The sequence below is a fragment of the Carcharodon carcharias genome, chromosome 12 (assembly GCF_017639515.1).
Source record: "Carcharodon carcharias isolate sCarCar2 chromosome 12, sCarCar2.pri, whole genome shotgun sequence".
NCBI lineage: Eukaryota > Metazoa > Chordata > Chondrichthyes > Lamniformes > Lamnidae > Carcharodon > Carcharodon carcharias.
This window is the reverse complement of record NC_054478.1, coordinates 135,254,511-135,273,051: the sequence shown is the minus strand read 5'-3', so window position 1 is coordinate 135,273,051 and position 18,541 is coordinate 135,254,511. Positions and strand designations below refer to the sequence as shown.

Sequence of the window (18,541 nt, the reverse complement as noted above, 5' to 3'; positions counted from 1 at the left end):
AGGTGAGACAAACAAGGACAGGTAGAGTTAAAAGGCAGGGAGGCACAAGAAGCAGCAAAGTGGAACAACAAGATGCTGTAACAGGATCATACGGGAACTGACTGATACAAGAAGCAACCCCACTGTACCAATCAAGGGCAAGGATGGTAGGACCCTCTTGACGGACGAGGAGGAGGAATACTTTTGGGAGATCCTCAACCAGCCCAGCTCCACATTTGAGTTCAACGACAGCACTGCACGTCAACAGCTGAACCTAAACCTGGGAGAAATTGCAAGATCAGAGGTCCAAGGAGTCTTCAAGAGCATGAAGAACAACAAGGCACCTAGAATTGACGAGATACCAGCAAGGTATTGAAACATGGCAAGAACACTAAAGCTCACGGACCAGTTCAATAAGATCTGTACTGTGGGCACTGTAGCTGATCCACACAAGTGGGCAACTGGAGGTGGAGAGTAATCGTGAAGCTGCCAAAGAAAGGGAACCTCAGTGACTGCAACTGCTGGAGGGGCACATCACTGCTGTCAGTACCTGGCAAGGTCTTCATCAACAGATTGAAAGTAGAAGTAGACAGTACTTTTCGCAAAGAACAGGCAGATTTCCAGGGTGACCGATCATGATGCGAGCAGATCTTTAACTCAGAAACATCTGAAAGGGCTTGACAGGACAGACACTGAGACATTGTTTCCCCTAGTTGGGGAATCTAGAACACAGAGGCACAATTTCAGGTTAAGAAGCCAAACATTTAGGACTGAGATGAGGAGAAATTTCTTCACTCAAAGGGTTGTGAATCTCTGGAATCTCTACCTCAGGTCTCTGGATGCTCCATCATTGATTATATTTAAGACTGAGATAGACAGATTTTTGTTCTCAGATAATCAAGGGATTTGGAGAATGGGCAGGAAAGTGGAGTTGAGGTAGAAGATCAGTCATGATCGTATTGAGCGGCAGAGCAGGTTCGAGGGGCCATATGGCCAACTCCTGCTCCTATTTCTTACATTCATAGAGCAGAACCTAGAGTATCAGAAGCCACTTGTTGTTAACTTCATTGGTTTCAAGAAGGCTTCCGATAGCATCCATCAGCAATTACACTGGCACATTGCAAGATAGTACGACATCCAAGAGTGGTATAGTAACATGTTCAAAGCCTTATACCATGACTCCAGCTGCTGCTGCAGGCACCACAGACTCCTTCAACGTCATCACAGTAGTTCAAATAGGCTGCATACTCTCCCCATTCTTTTTCCTCTTGGTTATTGATTTCATCACGAGGAAGGTGATGGTGGTTGCAGACTTTGGCATCTCAAGGCAACACCACTAAACGATGGACCTGGATTTCGCTCAACATCGCCTTGCTGGCTGAAGAATCATGCATTCCAAGACATAACCACTAGTCTCATGAGTAGTGGCGCCAGGGTTGGCCTACGCATCAGCTACAAAGCAACCAAGACAGTGACAGCTGGACGGCAACAAGGCCCTCCCATCATCGTTGGGCAACAGAACATTGATCACTTCCCCTATTAGGAAGTAACACTTCCAGGCAAGGCAATGTAGAGATCGACATCCACACAAGAATTGGCAAAACATCATCAGTCTTCCAGCAGCTCCACACGGTCTGGGCATTCAACACCATTAGCATGGACATGAAGCTGCGACTCTACATGTCCATAGTAGTATCAACCGTAACTTATGCCAATGAGACATGGAAGAGAACAGCAAAGGTATCAGCTAAGTTGGACGCCTTTCACCAGCATTGCCTACATAATAGGCATGGAGAGACAACATCACCAATGAAGGAGTGCTACAGAGGACTGGCCAGAAGCGCCTATGGGACTTCGTCACAGAGAGATGACTGAGACTGGCAGGATATGTATTTTGCCTGCTGAACATACACCCCATCAGATTGACAGTAGAATGGACACCAACGGATGGAAAAAGAAGACAAGGCCAGCCAATGAAGACCTGGCGAAGTACTTTTAAGGAGGGTTTTCAAGAGTGGGACACCACCTGGGCTGGAGCAAAAAAAAACGCAATGGACCAGGACCAGTGGTGGAATTGTGCTGCCCATCGTCCTGCATAAGACAGGAGAAATTAAGTCTAAGTAAGTCTATCCAGTTGATGCACCGAGGTACAACATTTCACACCTCTGTTGTGGGTAACATCAGCAACAAGGAGAACAGTGCAACATTCCAAAAGGATGCCAGACAGTGATAATTGGTTCATTCAGTTTATTTGTGTGGTAACATGATTTGCATACAGTCTGCTTTGAGCTACTGGGAATGATTTGGCCATGTAATTGCCTGGTTACAGAGCAGAGCTGTTTTTCTCCCACTGTAATTCTTGTTGCCGAACAGGAATTCGGCACCCACTCCATCCAATGGCACATATGCACCTTCTTCAGCCGCTGATGTTATTGTTGTGGGTCTCCCTCCCCATTCCCTTTAGGGAGTGGCTGGGGAGGGGAGGCTGTGGTGGCAAAGGGGGAGGAGTGGCAAAGGAAGGGGAGTGGCAAGCAGAAGGGAGATAATCAGGGTGCAGAGTTGGTGGAGGGTGAGACGGCTAGTGGGGAGAGCAACATCGTGTTCTTTTATTCTTTGTTAGACCAATGACATCTTTGATGCTGGCAACTGTCTGGGATACCACTGTCAGTTATGTCACAGGCATGGCAACTGCATGTGCAGGGTGTGTGCCCTCTGCAGTTGTGACATCAGCAAATGCAGCCTCTCTCTCCAGTGCCAGTTTCTAGACCTGCCATATTGCAAAACCAGAGTCAGGAACATCTCCCAATTCCCTCACCTCTAGTGTAATGTTACCACCAATCACACCTTCCTCACACCTTTTAGCATTCCAGAGGGATCTTTCCCTCCACAGCACCCTGGTTCACTCTTACATCAACCCCCAAAACCCACTCCCCTTTTGAGTGCAAGTGAAGGATATGCAACATGTCCTGTCCTTTCACCATCACGAGCCCCAAACACTCCTTCCAGCCGAAACAGCAGTTTACTATGTACTTTTATGCTAGCATATTTCCTATGTTTCAGCAATAACTATAACTCTGAAGCACTTCAATGGCTGTAAAGTGCTTTAGGACATTCTGTAGTTGTGATAGGCTATATAAGTAAAAGCCTTTCTTTATAATGGAAGTAATTGGGTGGCCCAATAAGCTGTTACGTTGCATTTTCACACCTGGGAACAGACCATGAAAAGATTTCTCCCTGTTTCCTACATGAAATCGGTTTGGGCTGTCTCAAACTTGGCTCCTTATGTAAACTGGTCTCAGCGGTGTGCATTACTCAGTTTTCATACTGGTAGTCTACACTCTCACCTTATATTTTGCTGCAAGTGCACAGGACTGTTACCATGAAAATGCACCAAAGGATATTAGTGAAAAAATGTTTGTGCTTCTATGAAATGCTGCTCTTTTAGTGGAAATGCTAACTTATTTTTAAAATAAATGGGTTAAACCTTGATTAAAATAACAGTGGCAAAAATGTTAAGCATTCATATGCTAACATCTTACAGTGTGATTTCACAGCATCCATGATTTAATAACTCATAATATCAGTCCAGTTCAGCTAGTTTAAGAGATTCCCATTTTAAATGACCTCTGCAAAAAATCTACTGACATGTTTCTTCCAAATTCAAATGCATATGTTGGACACAAGATGGCACCAAAAATCCTTTCATGCACCTGAGAATGTCCAGCACAGTGTCCAGCCCATTTCTGTTTCAAATACCCTCCTACTTAGAATCTTTCTTGCAAAGATCCCAGGATGATATGAGATGCAGATGTAAAAACACTGTGGATACCAGAGGGTCATCACTGAGTGGATACACTGCAACTTTCAGTTAATCATACAAATGAAATAACATGGGCCAACAGATACAGCATGTGAAGCAATCTGTACTGTTGCAATGTGCGCTAGAAAAAAAATCAAATTCTAAAATGATAGAAAATGCTGGAAATATATTGCAGACCCACCAACAGCTAGCTGCAAAGAGATTGGTTAAATCTGGGGAGTTTTCACATGGATTGACAGAAATTAAATTGCTGAATGCTGTAGTTTAAGAATGAAATCCTGAAGTGTTACAAAAATATTGATGGTCTGCAATAGTGAAGCAGACAGACAGCTTGTCTAAAAGAACTGCACTTACATGGTTTATGTGGTTACTCTTCCTCTTCTCTCTCACTGTTTTAAAAGAAGGAAACAAATTTAAAACATGTCAGTAAATTAAAGCAAATGCTTGATCAATTTGAGTTTCATGTAAACATTTGGATTATGATTTTTTGAAAACTTAGTATGGCAGATGGAGAAAAGCTGAAGAATTGCAAATTTATTAGCAAAGCAAGTTCTTTGTATATAGTGCTGCTCACAACCTCAGGGTGTGTGTGTCAGAAAGCACTTCACAACCAAATGAAGCACTTTTCAACTGTAATCATTGTTGTTTTGCATGCAAATGTGGGAGCCAATTTGCACACAGCAAGATCCTACAAACAGCCATGGATATGAACATACGAACCTACAAAACAGGAGCAGAAGTAGACCATTCGGTCCCTCGAGCTTGCTCCGCCATTCGATAAGATCATGACTGATCAGGTTGTTCTTCGAGTTCCGACACTGTGTTTCGAGTTCTACCCCCTGATAACTTTTGATTCCCTTGCCTAACAAGAATCTATCTACCTCTGCCTTAAAAATATTCAGTGACCTCGCTTCCACTGCCTTCTGAGGCAGAGAGCTCCAGAGTTGCACAACCCCGAGAGAAAAAATTTCTCCTAATCTTTGTCCTATAAGGGCAACCCCTAATTTTAAAAGTGTCCCCGAGTTCTGGACTGACCCACAAGAGGAAACATCCTTTCCACATCTACCTTGTCAAGGCCATTCAGGATCTTATATACTTCAATCAAGTCAGCCCTTACTCTTCTAAACTCCAGTTGAACCAACCTATCCTCATAAGTCAACCCACTCATTCCAGGTATCAATCTAGTAAACCTCCTCTGAACCGTCTCCATTACATTTGCATCCTTCCTTAAATAAGGAGACCTAAACTGCACACACTGTTTGAAATGCTGTTTCTCACCAATGCCCTGTATAACTGAAGTGTAACATCCTTACTTTTATGTTCAATTCCTTTCCTAATAAAGGATAGCTTTCAAATAGCCTTCTTGATTACATGCTGTGCCTGCATATTAACTTTGAGACTCATGCATTAGAACACCTAGATTCCTCTGCACCTCTGAATTCTGCAGTCGTTCTCAGTTTAAATAATATGTTTTGTTTTTCTTCCTGCCAAAGTGAACTTGACACTTTCCCACATTATACTCCATCTTCCAGATCTTTGCCCACTCACTCAACTTATCTATATCCACCCGCAAACTCCTTATGGTCTTCTTCACAACATACATTCCTACCTATCTTTGTGTTGTCTGCAAATTTAGCTACCATGCCTATGCTCCCCTCATCTAAATCATTGATGTAAATTGTAAAAAGTTGAGACCTCAGCACGGACTCCTACGGGACTCCAATCGTCACATCCTGCCAATCAAAAAAAAAACCCATTTATGCAAACTCCGTTTTCTGCCAGCCAACCAATCCTCTATCCAGGTTAACATGTTATCCCTCTACACCATGAGCTTTTCTTTTCCGCAATAACCTTTGATGTGGCACCTTCTCAAATGCTTTCTGGAAATCCAAGTACAGTACGTCGACAGGCTTCCCTTTATGCACAGCACATGTTCCTCCTTCAAAGAACTCTAATAAATTGGTTAAACATGATTTCCCTTTCACAAAATCATGCTGACTCTTCCCGATTACCTTGTGTTTTTCTAAGTGCCCAGCTATAACTTCTTTAATCATCGAGTCTAACACCTTCCCCACAACAGACCTCAAGCTAATTGGCCTATATTTCCTGTTTTCTGCCTCCCCCCTTCTTGAAAAGAGGGGTTATATTTGCTACTTTCCAGTCTAATGGAACCTTTCCAGATTCTAGGGAATTTTGGAAAATTAACACCAATGCATCAACTACCTCATTAGCCACCTCTTTCAAGACTCTAGGATGAAGTCAGAGACTTGTCAGCTCTCAGCTTCATCAGTTTGCTGTGTTGTTTCCCTCGTGATTATAATTTCACCAAGTTCCTCTCTCCCCTCCGCCTCCTGATTTATAGCTATTACTGGAATGTTTTTTATATCCTCTGCAGTGAAGACAGAAGCAAAATATTTGTTCATTTCATCCGCCATTGCTTATTACCTACTATTAACTTCCCATTCTCACACAGTGGAGGACCAACGCTCACTTTACCTGCTCTTTTCCTGTTTAAACACGTGTAGAAACTCTTGCTATCCAGTTTTATATTTCTAGCTAGCTTCCTCTCACACTCTAGTTTCTTTCTCCTGATTTCCCAAACTTCTTTAGCTAATCATGGATGATGGGTCCTCCCCTTCGTATTTTTCTTTAGAGTAGGAATACACTTATTCTGTCTATTCTGAAAAATTCTCTTAAATGTCTGCCACTGCTTTTCTATTGATCTATCCCCTCGCCTGGTATTCCAGTTAACTTCAGCTAGCTCAGCTTTTATGCCCACATAGTTGCCCTTACTTAAGTTTAAAATACTAGTCTTAGATACACTCTTCTCCCTTTCAAACTGGATATGAAATTCAATCACATTGTGTTTGCTGCTACCTAGGGGTGTCTTTACCCTGAGGTCATTAATTAATCCTGTCATTAATCCTAACACAATACCAAATCTAATATAACCTGCTCTCTGATTGGTTCCAGAACATGCTACTCTAAGAAACTCTCTCAAGAGGATTCTATGAACTCCTCATCTAGGCTACCACTGCCAATCTGATTTTTCCAGTTTATATGTAGATTAAAGTCACCATGATTATTGCTGTCCCTTTATCACAAACACCCAATATTTCTTCTTGTATATTTTGTCTGAAATTGTGTTACTATTAGGGAGCCTGTAGACCACTCCCACTAGTGACTTCTTTCCCCTATTATTTCTCATCTCCACCCAAACCAATTCTACATCCTGATCTTCTGAGCCAAGGTCATCTCTAAATGTTGCCCCAGTGCCATCCTTGATCAACAGTGCTATCCCTCCATCTTTACCTAGCTTCCTATTCTTCCTGAAGGTCATATACCCCTCAATAAATGAACACTTAATTGTGTTCAGTGGTCTTAATTGAGGAATAAATATGGGCCACGACACTGGGAGAACTCCTCTGCTTTTCTTCAAATAGTGTCATGAGATCTTTTACATTCACCCAAGAGCGCAGATGGGGGTTTGGTTTGACATCTCATCTAAAAAACCGCACCACCGAAAGTGCAGCATACTTTCAGTACTGCAATGTCCACCTGAGTTATATGCTTAAATCTTGAAGTAGCATTTGAGCCCACAATGTTCTGAACTAGGGCAGACAGTTCTCTTCTAGCTGGAGAAATGGACAGATTTTTGGATATCAAGGTAAAAGGGGATCGTGTGGGAAAGTGTAGCTGAGGTAGATGATCAGTCATGATCTTATTGAATGGTGGAGTAGGCTCCAGGGGCCAAATAGCCAAATCCAGTTCTTATTTCTTTTTGCTGTATTGCACAATTCAGCCAAACAGATGCTTACTGTAAGGCCACATAGGGTGAGCCAGCTTTCTATTACGGATCGTAAATTAGCAAAGGCACCCTTAGACTTATAACATTCAGTGGTATTAGTCGGCTGAATCATACAAAATGCCCCAAGTGCATTGCTTTCATATGAAATCTTGAAAACTATACTGTGCATGTCTGTACTCATGCACCAGGGGTGGGTGGGTGGAGTGGGACATGAGGATATAGAAGAAAGGTAATGTTCTCTTGATCATTCTTGCACACACTGGCACCATACAGAGGCAGGTGATTAGCGAAACAAAGCTAAAGAAGCTCAGCATGACCTTTCACAGGTTAAATGAAAGTATCATCTTTGAGCATTTAGGCAGATGACTAGTAGAATGAATGCCAACACCTATAGCTGAACATACAACTCCACCGATCAATGCAGCAGAAAATAAGGGCTTGCAAAATTTTGTTGGATGAATGGTACACATCACCACTACCATGGCTCACTGGAATGATTTACCGTCCAAGTGTGCCTTACAGAAACTGACATTGTTCGAACTCCATTGTTACTTTTGAAAGGGTAAAAGCCTCAAAGAAAATCTAGTGCCTTTAGCCATTTCATTTTTAGAGTGTTACAGCTTTGGCAAAAAGCACTCCAACTTAAAGTTGAAATTTTCTATCCGAACTACTAGCGGCGCTGCTGGAGAGCTGTACAACCACAGAGATCAAATACCGAAACTCAACTTCTTGATGCACCATACAGTAATCCTCATTAGGAAGGTTTCATTTGCGTTGTCCTGAATGCAGTGGTGAAGGGATTGCTGCACTGTAGGGGATGCTAACTTTCAGATGCGTATTAAACTGAGGTCCCTTCTGCTCTCTTAGGTGGGCATTAAAATTTCTCAACACCCATTCTGAAGAGGAGCAGGGGAGCTCTCCACATTGTCCAGGCCAATGTTTAGCCCTTAACAAACACCACTAACAGATTATCTGGTTAGCATCAGAATGCTGTTTGTGGGATCTTGTTCGCAAATAGGCTGCTACATTTCCTGAATTACAAAAATGCCCACACTTCAAAAGTACTTAAATGTTTGTGAAACACATTGGGACATCCTGAGGTCATGAAAGGCAATGTAAATGCAAGTCTTTCTTTCTGCAATCAGCTAACTCAGCAAAGACTGAGAGCTAAACCTGGAACAATCCTGATTTTTAAACACATAAATTGCCTAGTCAAAAATACAATCCAACGTGGAGGGAATCTTAAAACACAATTCACCAGCAAATTGTCCTTTAAACCGGTGGTTCCAAAGTATGGTACGTACACCCCTGGGGTTATGTGAGACATCTCTGCAGGATACGGATGAGAAATTTTCTAATAATGGCAGATGTAAAGCATAATGCAAACATATAATTATTTTTTCCGTCAGTTATTTTTAGAATGCATTATTTTTGGTGTGTGTGTGGGTGTGTGTGTGTTTGTAAAAAGAGAAAAAGATAGGCTGCTTCCCAGTGGATGCTTGCTTTATCTGTTGGATATTTTCCAAATGCAAAGGCATGTTGCAAGGCCCTGGGATGGGTGGCTGGTTTGTCATGGGAGAACAGGTCTCTGTGCCATTTGATCATCAGTGACCACTTAGCTTGCTCTTAAGAGCTTCCAAGAGTGGGTCAGAGGTCCCCACAGAAAACTCTACCTCTTCCAACCTATCTGGTGCTAGCAATCACCTGGAGCAATGCACTGCCTGGGAGAACATCACCTACACTTACCTGACATTTTGTCTGGAGAAGCAAGACAAACTATCCTGTGGTTTCCTTACAGTATTAGACCTCACAAGTTCAGAGGTTTCATACTTCTTTTAAAGAAAAGTCTAACTCCCAATATCACAGCATCAGAAAGTCTGCACATCATTTAACTAAAACCCCATTAATGAAGCACATCATTTACATTTTATATAGATGTCTGCATCGTAGCACCAACACCAAGATGGGTATGATGAAAATAAAAATCAATTGATTTGTACTCAGATACAACACAATTAGCTGCATGACTGATTCAAACAAAAGCTTACATTTATGTCATCTTTAACCTAAAAAAAATCCCAAGGGACCTCACAAATGGAAACCACCAAGGAAAGGCCTGTGAGAGCCATGGAGGAAGAGATTAGTAAGGAATGACCAAAACCTGGCAAAAAAAAAGTGATTTTAGAGAGGATTTTTGAATGAACAGAGACTGGTGGTCATGCAGAAATGGTTAGTGGTGGGGGGTGATGGTGGTGATGGTGGTGGTGGTGGTTGGCGGGGGGGTGGGTGGGGTAAGTTGTGAAACTAATGTCACCAAAGGATCTAATGCTGGTGAGTTAGAGAAAAAATATCAGAATCAGAGGACTGAAAGATGCCATGGAAGGCAATATAAGACTCTAAGGATGTTGTAGAGTTAGGATGCAGCAAGGCAGTGAGAAATTTGTTAAGAACGAATAGTTCAAATTTAATATGTTGTGGGACAGTGGCCAGTGTAGATCACTGATGGGTGAATTGTACCTAGTGTAGAACAGGATTTTGTAGTTTTGGACAAAGGGGAGTTTGTGGAGGACAGGTGAGCATTAGAATAATTAAGTCTAGGGGTGACAAAGAATGGATAAGATAAGGTTTTCAGTGGCAGCGGGACAGCAATGATGCACACATGGAAATAGGCAATGTTGGTGATGGGACATGGGTGTTTAAAATTTAGCTCAGTATCAAACAGAATGCTAAAGATTTACACAGTTTGTTTCAGTCTCAGTGAGTTGCTGGGGAGGGAACTAAACAGTTCTTAGAGAAGGATGCTGAGGGATTCCCCCAGGGCTCGGTGCTAGGATCATTGCTTTTCTTTCTTTAAACATAAATGAATTGGAAACAAAAACAGAAAATGCTAGAAAAACTCACCAGGTCGAGCAGCATCTGTGGAGAGAAAAAAAGAGTTAACATTCCGAGTCCATATGACTCTTCTTCAGGGCTAAAGAGAAGTAAAAACGTGATGAAATTTATACTATTTAAGCCTGGGTGGAGTAGATGAAGCTGGATAGAAGGCCAGTGATAGCTGGGGGAAAAAGGAGAGATAGCCAGAGATGTCATGGACAAAAGGGTGTTAATGGTAGTAGTACTGGCTAAAGGAGGTGCTGATGGTGGCATTAAGGTCAGAAAGCAGAATGTGATAATAGCAGGCCAAGAGTAAGCACTCTGGAAAGAACAACATGAACAAGTGACAGATGGCCCTTGTGGATTTGGGGTGGGTGGAAGGGATGGTGGTGGGAAAAAAGATTGAAAACAGGATAAAAGGTGGAGATAAATGAATAAAAATGAAATAAAAATAAAAACAAATGGATGAAAATTAAAAAATTAAAATTAATATTTTAAAAAAGGGATAAAAAAAGGTGAGGATGAAGGAGAGAGTTCATAGTCTGAAGCTGTTGAACTCAACATTAAGTGTAGAAGGCTGTAAAGTGCCTAATTGGAAGATAAGGTGCTGTTCCTCCAGTTTGCATTGAGCTTCACTGGAACATTGCAGCAGGCCAAGATTGGACATGTGGACATGACAGCAGGATGGGGTGTTGAAATGGCAAGTGACAGGGAGGTCTGGGTCATGCTTGCGGACAGACTGAAGATGTTCTGCAAAGTGGTCCCCCAGTCTGTGTCTGGTCTCTCCAATGTAAGGAGACCGCATTGGGAGCAGCGAATGCAGCCGACCAAATTGAAGGAGGTGCAAGTGAAGCAATGTTTCACCTGAAAGGAGTGTTTGGGCCCTTGGACGGTGAGGAGGGAGGAGGTAAAAGAGGCAGGTGTTGCACCTTCTGCGATTGCATGGGAAGGTGCCGTTGGAGGGGAATGAGGTGTTGGGGGTGATGGAGGAGTGGACCAGGCTGTCCTGGAGGGAATGGTCCCTACGGAATGCCAGCATGGGAGGAGTGATGGGAAGATGGGATTGGTGGTGGCATCGTGCTGGAGTTGGCGGAAATGGCAGAGGATGATCCTTTGAATGCGGAGGCTGGTGGGGTGAAAAATAAGGACAAGGTTCTGGGAGGGAGAGGAAGGTTTGAGGGCAGAGGCGTGGGAGATGGGTCGGACACAGTTCAGGGCCCTATCGACAACAGTGGGTGGGAAACCTTGGCTAAGGAAGGAAGAAAGACATGTCAGAAGCACCGTTTTGGGAAGTGGCATCATTGGAACAGATGCGACGGAGGTGAAGGAACTGAGAGAATGGAATGGAGTCCTTACAGGCAGCAGGGTGTGAGGAGCTGTAGTCGATGAAGCTCTGAAGCGCCATACGGACTCCAAACGTTAACTCTTTTTTCCCTCCCCACAGATGCTGTTAGACCTGCTGAGTTTTTCCAGCATTTTCTGTTTTTGTTTCAGATTTCCAGCATCTGTAGTATTTTGCTCTTATATAAACGAATTGGACTTGGGATGGCCTCCTTCTGTGCCATAAGACTCTATAGTTCTAACAGAGTGGAGTTTAATGCTGCCACTTTCATCTTTAGCTGTCCTTACAGCATGCGTACAGGCATAGCAGACAGTAAGAGAGTATTCCCCGAATCAGACCATTGGCAACAATTTGAAAAACTGTGACTGAAAGAAGTTAAAGGGGAGGAAAAAAAGGCTGGAGGTGGGGCAGGGGAGGGGTAACAAAAGTATTGTCCACCAAATGTGGAGTGCAAAAAAAATTGCCAACGTACTTCAGTGCTTATTTCACTGAGCAATTTAAGACTCAAACTATTACTACCCATCACTGTAAACATTATGTGCCCGTGATCGAATAAACAGCCTCATGCATCATGGTAATGGTGAGTAGTACCATTAAAGGCATTGTTTAAGTTGTATACAGGCTTTGAATTTGCACATTTTAAACAACGCTCGGGCAGTAAAGAGATTAAAACAGTAAACATATTCGCTGGTAGGGGTATGTGGGCAGCCAGTAGATCTGGAAGCTGGTATGCATTAAGTTTGGGGACCTCTGCCTTAGAGTCACCTGCTTCAAAGAAGCTAAAGGGGTTTAAGAATCCCTGAATTTGATCGAGTTACTGAAGTATCAATGTTAAGAATTTCTTTACCTTCAGAGTTGTTGGTCACCATGACCCCCAGGTTGCTGATATATTGGAACCTGCGGTCCTGGTCATATCCTTATGGATGACAGACAGCTCTAAAGGTAGATAAGCAAAAACAACCTTCTCATTATATCTCAGCAATTAACAGGGAACAAAGAGGATAACCCCTTCTGCCACCTTTGCCAAGTAATTTTGGGAAGTGCAATACTTAAAAGAAAAAAGTTGCATGGGAAAGGATGATGGAAAAGAGATGCAACTTTCCGCTACTGAGCTGAAGGCAACATATTCATTCATGAATGTTAGAAACCTTAATGGAACGTAGCAATCTAAAAAGGCAGCGTTTTTTGTTGCTGGGTAGCTTAAAATTTAATGAATGAATATTATGGATAGTGTGGTTTCTGTAGTTAGAAAACTATAGAATCAAAGCAATGTTGTGACACTGCATGAGATTTTTTTGTGGAAAATAGGGTTATTGCTCCAGAATGGAGTTTACAGCAGCTATTGTAATGGTGAGCATGAAGTGTCCTGCATTCTTAAACAGGCAGAACATTACTCTGGTAGGTAATGGACAATAATAACACACAGATGTCAGGATATTAATCTGGCTGATATCTACTCACCATCTGGCTGTGACTTGCTCAGGAAGATGGTGCTGGCTCTTGGGTGGTCGGATGGGTTGGATTCAAAGTTCATATCTAGGAAAAGAGAGGCACAGAAAAAATATAAAATCTGCATCCGAGGCTGCAACAACTGAAACCAAACAGGTTTTGCAAAATGATAGGTTTAGAGAAGATGCTTCTACTTGTGGGGAAGGCCAAAACTAGGAGCCATTAAAATAAGATAGTGCAACAAATCTAATATAGAATTCAGGAGGAACCTTTTTTACCCAGATAGTGCTGAGAATATGGAACTTGCTACCACATGGAGCAATTGAGGTGAATAGCATAGATGCATTTTAAGTGGCAGCTAGATAAGCACACAATGGGGAGAATAAAAGGGTTAGATGAAGTAGTGGTGAGAGACTAATATGGAGCAAACACAGCAGCACAGACCTGATGGGCTGAATAGCCTGCTTGTGTGCTGCACATTATATATAATTCTATGTAAATGGAAAATTTCTATCCAATTTTCCCCATACTTCCTTTGCTGTCAATCCTTCCTCCCCAGTGTCGGTAATTGTCAGACAGCTTGCTCTAGAAATTTCCTCCAATTAAAAATTGGGAAAACCAAGGTCATTGTTTTCAGTCCCTGCTAAAAACCCTGTTTCTCAGCTACTGACTTTATCTGCTCCTTGGCAACAATCTGAACCTGACCCAGATTGTTTGCAAACTTGGCGTCATATTTGACCCTGAAGTGAACTTCTGACCATATATGCACACCACTACCAAGACCACCTATTTCAACCTTGACTCTACCCCTGCCTTAGTTCACATGTTGCTGAAGCCCTCATCTCTGCTTTTGTTACCTCTAGACTTAACACTCTTAGCTGGGCTCCCACATTCTACTCTCCATAAACTTGAGGTCCTCGAAGACTCTGCTGTCCCAAATCTTTACACACACCAGGTCCCATTTACCAATCATCACAGCACTGACTGACATACTGGCCTCTGGTTACGCACTGCCTAGATTTTAAAATTCCCATTCCTGTTTTCAAACCCCTTCTAATTTCTTAATCTCCTCCAGCCCTAAAATACTCCAACATATCTGCGTTCATCTAATTCTGGCCTCATTAGAAGTCCTGATTTTAACTGTTCCGCCACTGGTAGGGTTGCCAACTCTGGCTGAGCATATTTTAGAAGATATTGACAGAAGCGACGTCACAGAATCCCCAGGTGTGGCACAAGCAGGTGACCCCACCCGAGGATGGGGTCAAAGCCCAAAGCCCTGGACACTAGACACAGGGAGCTGACAAACAGCTGTCTCGATTTCCGCTTTCGAGCCAGCGGTGGCACTGGCCTGCTCCCTTCCCTTGGTTACATTAACAGACATGAGCGCTCCATCCCTGGGAGCGTGGCCTCGTGCCTGCTTCCTGTGGAAGTGTCAAAAGTGCCAATTCCCCTGTCAGCTCACATCGCACTCACCTCAGCACTGGCGGAGCAATAAAGGACCTTGAGACATTAAAGGTGCATGTGTCGGTCATGGCTCAGTTGGTAGCACTTCTGCCTCTGAGTCAGAAAGATGTGGGTTCAAGCCCCACTCCAGGCCCCCAGCACAAAAACAAATCAAGGCTAATCCAATGCAGTACAGCTGCTTCACTGTTGAACATGCTATGTTTTGGGCAAGATGTTAAACTGGGGCCCCATCTGCCCTTTCAGATGAACGTAAAATATCCCATGGCATTAACTTCAAAGAATAGCAGAGAAACTTTTTCCAGTGCGCTGGTCAATAACAATCTCTAAACCAACATCATAAAAAAAATTATCCAATCATTGGCAGTGTCATTTGTGGGATCTTATAGTGCTCAAATTGGCTGCCATGCTTTCTCAAATGTAACAGTAACCACAATTCAAAAGTACCTCATTAGCTGTAAAGCACTTCAATACTTCTGGTGGTCGTGAAAGATGCTATAGAAATGTGTCTTACATTTTTTGTTTTATTTTAATAAATACAAGTTGTTATTGTTACAGTACCCAAATCCAAATGACCTTCCTTCATGTATGAATTTTGATAATTAGTGCCACCTGGCTACTTGATGATAGAGAATATTACAGCCGTGCCCAAGCCCGCCTTTGCCCACATGTCCCAGCAGGAGTTGCACTCAACTATCAGGACAACTTGGTCAATGGGATAGGTGTTGAGCAGCATGTTACAGGAGGAGAGCGCAGTTGAGAGGCAGAGAGGTTTAGAAAGGGAACTCTTGAGCTTAGCACATAGGGTAAGGCTGACAATGACTGAGCGATAGAAATCGTGGATGCACAAGAGGGCAGAATGGGAGGAGTGCAGAGGCCTATGAGGGTTGTAGAACAACAAAGTGACAAATCACTCACCCATAGTGAATAGCAGAGCTCAAGCTGCAAAGCAACAGGTCTGATGGGCAAGAAATGCTACTGGTTCACAGAGAGAAAAAAATCCTGAATTGAAATCCCCCAGTTAGCACAAACTTTAAATAAATCGGACTTGAACAGCAAAAAATAAATTTGACTCACCCAACCATTGATTTAATAGGTCATTTTACCTCAAAATCAGGTTCATAAAATGTTACAAGTACGAGGCTTTTCGGTGCAATCTTCTCTCACAATATTTAAGGCGCACTTGCTAAGAGCAGACTGTTTTTCAGATTCAGAAATTATTCCTTTTCCTGTATTCTGTCTGTCCAGAGAACTAAACATCATCTCACTTGCAGTAATCAGGTTGCACTGCAGCGTCATGCTATATTTCACAATAATCTTAGATGTTTTAACATCACGATGAAACTTTACTCTCAAACTACTATACAAGCACAACACATGGCAAATATTAAACACAAAACAATATGCATAACTGTTTTTCATATGAGCTTCTGATTTGGTACAAGTGTTGTCAACTTGAAAACAAAGCTGTTACTGCAAGATAAATTCAGCATCTTCCTCTTCCTTTTCCTGTAACTATTTTACCCGCTAGCAGAATTTCATTGCAAGAACTCAAGTATTTTAGATAACATGTTTTGGAAGGACTCCTGGTCTCTTTTCCAAATCCTGCCTTTAATTCAGACAACACTAACACTTTGAAAGGTTCTCTGATGTTCTCTTGATCAAAATCAAGAATCTATTGCAACTTGCTGATTAAGACTGCTCCGATAGATTTTTAATGCTTAGGTGCAATTAAAAACAATAGATATATGCGGAAGAGCCCCTCCACCTAGTGACCACTGAACCACATACAAAATGGGAAACATATGACTCTGTCTGCTCTGCCGAGATACAAAACACACTTAGGAATGGGAGTAGGCCATTCAGCCCATTAAGCCTGTACTGCCATTCAAACGACTGATGTACAAACACAAACAACAAATTAACATTATTAAATATCCCAAGGCAAGTCACAGGAGCATTATAAAGCAAAATAGGACACCACGTCATTTGATCAGTATTGGATCAGATGATCAAAAGCTTGCTCAAAGAGGTGTGTTTTGATGATTGAAAGAGGTGTAGAGGGAATTCCAGTGTTTAGAGCTGTAGCAACTGAAGGCACAATCGCCAATGGAAGAATGATTAAAATTGGGGAGGCTCAAGTGGCCAAAATTAGAGGAGCGCAGACATCTTGGAGCGCTGTGTTACTGAAGGAGATTATGGAGTTAGGGAAGGGCAAAATACAGATTTTTACAATGGACCAAACTAACCCTTTAGATGAAAAAACAACCTGCTAATTAAAAGTCAATTAAATAATCACATCCAATTTCAAAATTTAAATATTCTAATCAGCAACAAACACAACCTAAACTCTGTCACACATAAGGTACAGAACACACAAACAACCATACACACAAATTCAGAGCAGGAGTAGGCCATTTGGCCCCTTGAGCCTGCTCCACCATTCAATAAGATTATGGCTGATCAAACTGTAACCTCAACTCCACATTCCTACTACCCCCAATAACCTTTTGCTCCTTTGTTTAACAAAAATCTATCTACTTCAGCCTTAAAAATATTGAAAGACTCTGCTTCCGCTGCCTTTTGAGGAAGAGAGCTCCGAAGACACTAGCGTCTGACAGAAAAAAATTCTCATCTCTGCCTTAAATGGACTACCTCATTTTTAAACAGTGATCCCTAGTTCTAGATTTTCCCACAAGAGGAAACATCCTTTCCAAATCTACCCTGTCAAGGCCCCTCAGGATCTTAAATGTTTTAATCAAGTCACCTCTTACTCTTCTAAACTCTAGCATATGCAAGCCTAGCCTGTCCAATCTTTCCTCAAAGGACAACCTTCCTATTCCAGGTGTTAGTCTAGTAAACCTTTTCTGAACTGCTTACAATGCATTTACAGCCTTCCATAAATAAGGAGACCAATGCTGTACACGTTACTCCAGATGTGGTCTCACCAATGCTCTGTTTAACTAAAGCATAACTCTGCTTTTGTAACCAATTCCCCACAATAAACAAGAACATTCTATTAGCTTTCCTAATTACTTGCTGTACCTGCATACTAACCTTTTGCGATTCATGCACTCAGACACCCAGGTCCCTCCGCATCTCAGCTCTACAAAGTCTCACCATTTAGATAATATGTTCCTTTTTTAATCCTCCTGCCAAAATTTCACATTTTCCCACATTATAATCCATTTGCCAGATCTTTACCCACTCACTTAACCTATCTATATCCCTTTGTAGCCTCCTTATGTCCGCTTCACAACTTACTTTCCTACCTATCTTTGCATCAACAGCAAATTTAGCAACCATACCTTTGGTCCCTTCATTCAAGTCATTTATATAAACTGTAAAAAGCTGAAGCTCTGGTACTAACCTGTGGCACACCACTCATTACATCTTGCCTACTAGAAAATGAGCCATTTGTGCCTACTCTCTGTTTTCTGTTAGCTAGCTAATCTTCCATCCATGTCAATGTTACCCCCTATGCCATGAGCTTTTAGTTTCCACAATAACCTTTGATGTGGCACATTGTCAAATGCCTTCTGGAAATCTAAGTACAGTAAATCTACTGGTTCCCCTTTACCACAGCACATTATTCCTTCAAAGATCTCCAATAAATTGATTAAACATGTTTTCCCTTTTACAATACCATGTTGACTCTGCCTGATTGCCTTGATTTTTTTCTAAGTGTCCTGCTATGATATCTTTAATAGTAGCTTCAAGCATTTTTCCTATGACAAATGTTAAGCTAACTGGCCTGTAGTTTCCCGTTTTCTATCTCCCTCTTTGAATAAAGAAGTTACATTTGCTA

The 18,541-nt window shown here is 42.2% G+C and overlaps 1 protein-coding gene across 6 annotated transcripts in view; it reads right to left on the bottom strand.

Annotated features, from left to right (window-relative positions):
• ccnyl1 (cyclin Y-like 1) overlaps positions 1-18,541 on the bottom strand; it is an 81,234-nt gene that overhangs the window by 35,039 nt on the left and 27,654 nt on the right. Inside the window, exons 2-4 of one of the 6 annotated variants that reach the window (XM_041200607.1) lie at positions 13,285-13,359; positions 10,509-10,523; positions 4,154-4,188 (exon numbers count right to left, since the gene is read on the bottom strand). In XM_041200607.1, the coding sequence (XP_041056541.1) occupies positions 4,154-4,188; positions 10,509-10,523; positions 13,285-13,359 (125 nt within the window). Of the gene's footprint in view, positions 1-4,153; positions 4,189-4,519; positions 4,621-8,865; positions 8,962-10,508; positions 10,524-12,670; positions 12,734-13,284; positions 13,360-18,541 lie in introns of those variants that run through there. The other 5 variants (XM_041200606.1, XM_041200610.1, XM_041200608.1 and 2 more) reach the window with 5 other exon arrangements.